General features: G+C 44.4%; 1 protein-coding gene across 1 annotated transcript; it reads right to left on the reverse strand.

Moving 5' to 3' along the window:
- Window positions 1–388: 388 nt before the first annotated feature.
- LOC104963776 (laminin subunit gamma-2-like) lies at window positions 389–4,051 on the reverse strand. Its single transcript, XM_010792419.1, has 6 exons — window positions 3,868–4,051; window positions 3,367–3,484; window positions 2,465–2,574; window positions 1,839–1,970; window positions 1,189–1,378; window positions 389–620 (listed from the first exon to the last, which is right to left on the reverse strand). The coding sequence occupies exons 1-6, from the start codon at window positions 4,037–4,039 to the stop codon at window positions 389–391; spliced, it is 954 nt and encodes a 317-aa protein (XP_010790721.1). The 5' UTR covers window positions 4,040–4,051.
- Window positions 4,052–4,302: the final 251 nt, after the last annotated feature.

Below are 4,302 nucleotides of genomic sequence, written 5' to 3' on the forward strand. Positions count from 1 at the left end.
GACTGGGAGCCGTAGGGTCGCCGGTTCAAGTCCCCAAACAGACCTAAATATGGAGTGTGGACTGCTACTTGGAGAGGTCCCAGTTCACCTCCTGGGCCCTGCCCTGGTGCCCTTGAGCAAGGCACCGGACACCCCCCCCCAGTCCCATTGCTCCCTGGGCCCTGTGCAATAGCTGCCCCTGGTACTAGGGTGGGTTCAAAGCAGAGAACACATGTCCCTGAGTGCTCTGCATGTGTGAGCATTAAAGAGTTCATCCCTCCTATTCTCTTCTCTGTGAATGGGTTTCCTCAGAGAGGTTAGAACTTGAGCTAAAGGTTAAAGGTTACTGTTTATCTCGACAAAGCTTTGTAAGCTTCTAAATATAAAGATGGTTCTGGTTTCTGCATTATCATTTGTTGATGAAATATGATGTATAAAAAGAGTTATGAAATAAAAGAGTTTGAATCAAAAGAAAGGAACCAGGCCTCAGGAAATACCTGAAGGGGAAGTATGAAACAGGAAGCTCACCATTCTCTCCGAACGTGACCCTGATCTTGATGGCGGTGAGGTTCTGGAGGAGCGAGTGGAACTGAGCGGAGGAGATCTGTGGCCTCCAGCGGCTGCTGGGCTGCTCGTCCAGTCTGTACACGGGAACATCACGTTAGCATCCGTTAGCATCCAACAAGGTCGCTGCAAAGGTTCCGTTTGTATTGCCAGATTCACCGCTCTCATCATTTGAATATGAGCTATTATTGAGCCCCTGTGGTTAGACCATGTGTTCATCGGCTCATCAGAGTCAATAGGAAAACATTGATGACGTGTTTCTAAGCAGAGAGGCTGCTCTCATACAGCTGGACACATCACTGTAAACTCTTTAATATAGCTTTTTAGATCAAGTAATCACTTGTTGGTGATATCAATGGTTCGTGCCTCTCCTGAACAACCGTTCACACACGTAAGTTCTTTGGCAAGTAAAGGAACCTGCTGTGTAAGGAAGGTTGATTAACCATAGCCAGCTGTATCAACCTTCCTTACACAGCAGGTTCCTCTGCTACAGGTTCCTCTGCTACAGGTTCCTCTACAGGTTCCTCTGCAGGTTCCTCTACAGGTTCCTCTACAGGTTCCTCTGCAGGTTCCTCTACAGGTTCCTCTACAGGTTCCTCTACAGGTTCCTCTGCAGGTTCCTCTGCTGGTTCCTTGTGGTTCTACCTGAAGCTGTAGTGGACCTTCTTTCCGCAGGGCACGATGGACCTCAGCTCTCCCAGAGAAGCCGTCACTTTGAGGCCGTTTCCCTCCAGAATCACATCGCTGACGGACGGGTGACGGACGCCTCGGTCCAGACGCAACGAGAAGGAGAAGTTCTGACCGTAGCTCAGCAGCCGGTTCCCCAGGTAACGAGCTGAGGAGAGAGACACCTGGTCAGGGAGGGAGGGAGCAAGGGGGGAGGAGAGGAAAGGGAAGGGAAGGAAAGGAAAGAAGGATGTGTGTAAAGACCATCGGAGAGGAGACCAAGGGAGAGAAGGAAAGGAAGGAGTGTATGGGATAAGATGTACTTGTCTTATCCCATACACTCCTTTCCTATCCTATGTGCAAAGAGCTTCAGAGATGAGAAGAAAGGAGAGAAGGAAAGGAAACAATAAGAGGGATTAGAAGAGGAGATAGGAAAGGAGGAGGAAGGAGGTGAATAGGAGAGGAAGAGGAGATAAGATGAAGATGGAGGAAGTGAATAGGAGAGGAAGAGGAGATAAGGTGAAGATGGAGGAGGTGAACAGGAGAGGAAGAGGAGATAAGATGAAGATGGAGGAAGTGAATAGGAGAGGAAGAGGAGATAAGGTGAAGATGGAGGAGGTGTTTCTCACCTGGAGCGTACAGGTAGACCGGCAGGCTGTTCTTGGAGATCACCTCCAGGTCCTGGTGTTTAGGAGACCAGCGGAAGTGAACGTCAGGGGGCGTGTCGCCTCGAGCCGTCGCTGCTCTCCAACCGTCCGGACCTGGAACACAACACAGTCCGTCAGGTGCTTTTATTTTGAAATTTAACCCAAAAATCCACTGTTAATTTAGGAACATATTTGGGGTATTTTATTTTGAAATCGGCCCCAGTATCCACTCTTAACTACAGAAAGTGTTAGGGGGTCTTTTTTATTTAATTTAACCAAGCAATCCACGATTAATTTATGAACGTTTTGGGGGCTTTTATTTTGAAATTGAAACTAGAATCCTCTGATAATCTCTGAAATTGTTGACTTGAAATTGACAGATGTTATTGTGAATTTATGAAATTGTCACTGGGGTCTTTTATTTTGAAATTGAAACCAGTATCTCCTTTTAACTGCTGAATGTGTCAGGGGAAACCATAAATCCACTGTTAATTTACGAAGATGTTGGGGTCTTTTATTTTGAAATTGGCCCCAGAAACGCTTTTTACACCGTTTTAAAATGAAAAAAGGTGTTCTTTTATTGTGAAAGGGGAGGGGTGAAAGGTTACCGCTGGCGAAGGTGGAGGTGATGTTGTGGACGGAGTATCCGGTCTTTGCAGAGCAGCGGCTACTGTGACCGTAACAGAAACAATTCCCAGAATCCTGTCTGGGCTGACGGCTGAAAGAAAACACAACGAGCGAACAGGAAGTGAGACCAGACGGTGACGACGAAACACAAACAGGAAATCAATCAGGACTCAAACCTCCAGAGACAGTTTCATCCCACAGACCATAAGACATTAACCACCTGAACTCTGTGAAGAATATCCATAACATTCATCTGTTTGCAAATTATTCATCTAATATATATTCCATTTACTTGTTTATAGACTCTTCTCGCACTTCTATTAACTTGCACATCTCAAAACATTCTCTATTTCATTTGTTTTATCAGTTTTATTTGTTTTAGTCCTAAAACATGTTGCTCTGTTGGAGGAGGACTTCAGTTTGTCATCTCCATATCTCCACTGTAGCTGCTGAGCTCACGGTGATAGAGACTTGAATCTTGAATATTCCAGAAAAATTTCAGAATATTGAGAAAAAGTCAGAATTTTTTTAGATTTTCGGAAAAAGTCAGAATTGTGAGATGTTGAGAAAAAAGTCAGAATTTTGAGAAAAAGTCAGAATTTTTAGATTTTTGAGAAAAAGTAATGATTTTGAGAAAAGTCAGAATTTTCTGAAGGTTCAGAAAAAAGCCAGGATTTTTTTGATTTTCGTAAAAAAAGTCAGGATTTTGAGATCTCAGGATTTTTTGAAAAAGTCAGGATTTTTAGAAAAGTCAGAATTGTTCAGATTTTGAGAAAAAAAGTCAGAATTTTCAGAAAAAAGTCTCGATATTTTAGATTTTCGAAAAAAGTCAGCATTTTGGTAATTAAAGTGCAAAAAGAGTTATCAGCGTGAGTTTCTTCACCTCTGCTTGCAGCCGGTGGCTCCGATTGGTCCGTCCGGGCAGCGGTCACATTTGTCTCCTGTGACGCCGTCTTTGCAGCTGCAGCGCCCCCTGCTGTCACACGTGGTACTGACAGCACCTGGAGGCAGAGACACAGGTGAGCCGGTGCTGATTGCCATATTGATAGGATTAATGCAGTGAAAATGTAAGTTATTATAATGAAATATAATGTTGTTAATCAGCAACTGTGAGAGGAAAAATACAGGGTTTTTTCATTGTGGAACTTCACCCTAAAAGCACTCTCAAATAATTTGGTGTTGCAACTAAAGGGGGAAGTTGAAGTTTAACCAGCAAACAGGAAGTTAGTCAAAACAAAGATTTAAATATATATATATCGCAATATATCGTATCGCAATACTTAGCATATCGTAGAATCGCAATATCGTATCGTGGGAAGCCTGGTGATTCCCACCCCTAGTTAATATATAATAAAATGTAAGACCTCCTCTCAGAGTCTCTCACCTGTGGGGTTGCAGCGGCAGGGCGTGCAGCTCGGCAGCGTCCCCTGCTGGTGGAAGCCGTCCTTGCAGCGTTCGCAGTGGCGACCCTCAAAATGTCCCTGGCAGTCGACGCAGTGTAGCCCCCCGGCGTCTCGCAGGCAGTACCTGGAGCGGCCATTACAGTCGCAGCGCATCGTCGCTAAAGAAAGAAGAGAAGAAGAAATGATGAATGAAGAGACGGTTCAGAAAATATGAGTTTCTCACTGCATGCTTTTTCACTCCGGTTACTGAGGAGGAGGAGTAAGCTGCAAAGTTCTCATTGGGATGTTTTGAAAGTTGTAAAGATGAACAACTGTCTCTGTTGTTGGAAATGTTTTATTTTAATATGGTCATAACAATGTGATCACATGACTCCTTCTGATGTTACTGCAGATCTGCTGTAAGCTAGCTAGCTAAA

The sequence above is a fragment of the Notothenia coriiceps genome, unplaced genomic scaffold (assembly GCF_000735185.1).
Source record: "Notothenia coriiceps isolate Sejong01 unplaced genomic scaffold, NC01 NC01_scaffold00001752, whole genome shotgun sequence".
In the NCBI taxonomy this organism is placed as follows: domain Eukaryota; kingdom Metazoa; phylum Chordata; class Actinopteri; order Perciformes; family Nototheniidae; genus Notothenia; species Notothenia coriiceps.

Bases quoted from the DNA above. Each gene is read 5' to 3' on its own strand.
- LOC104963776 (XM_010792419.1), bottom strand. From the start codon at position 4,039: ATGCGCTGCGACTGTAATGGCCGCTCCAGGTACTGCCTGCGAGACGCC. The intron at 2,575-3,366 runs GTGAAGAAACTC...GTTTTCTTTCAG, and splicing joins GCCACCGGCTGCAAGCAGAG to CCGTCAGCCCAGACAGGATT. The intron at 1,379-1,838 runs GTGAGAAACACC...CTCTCTCCTCAG, and splicing joins GGTCTACCTGTACGCTCCAG to CTCGTTACCTGGGGAACCGG.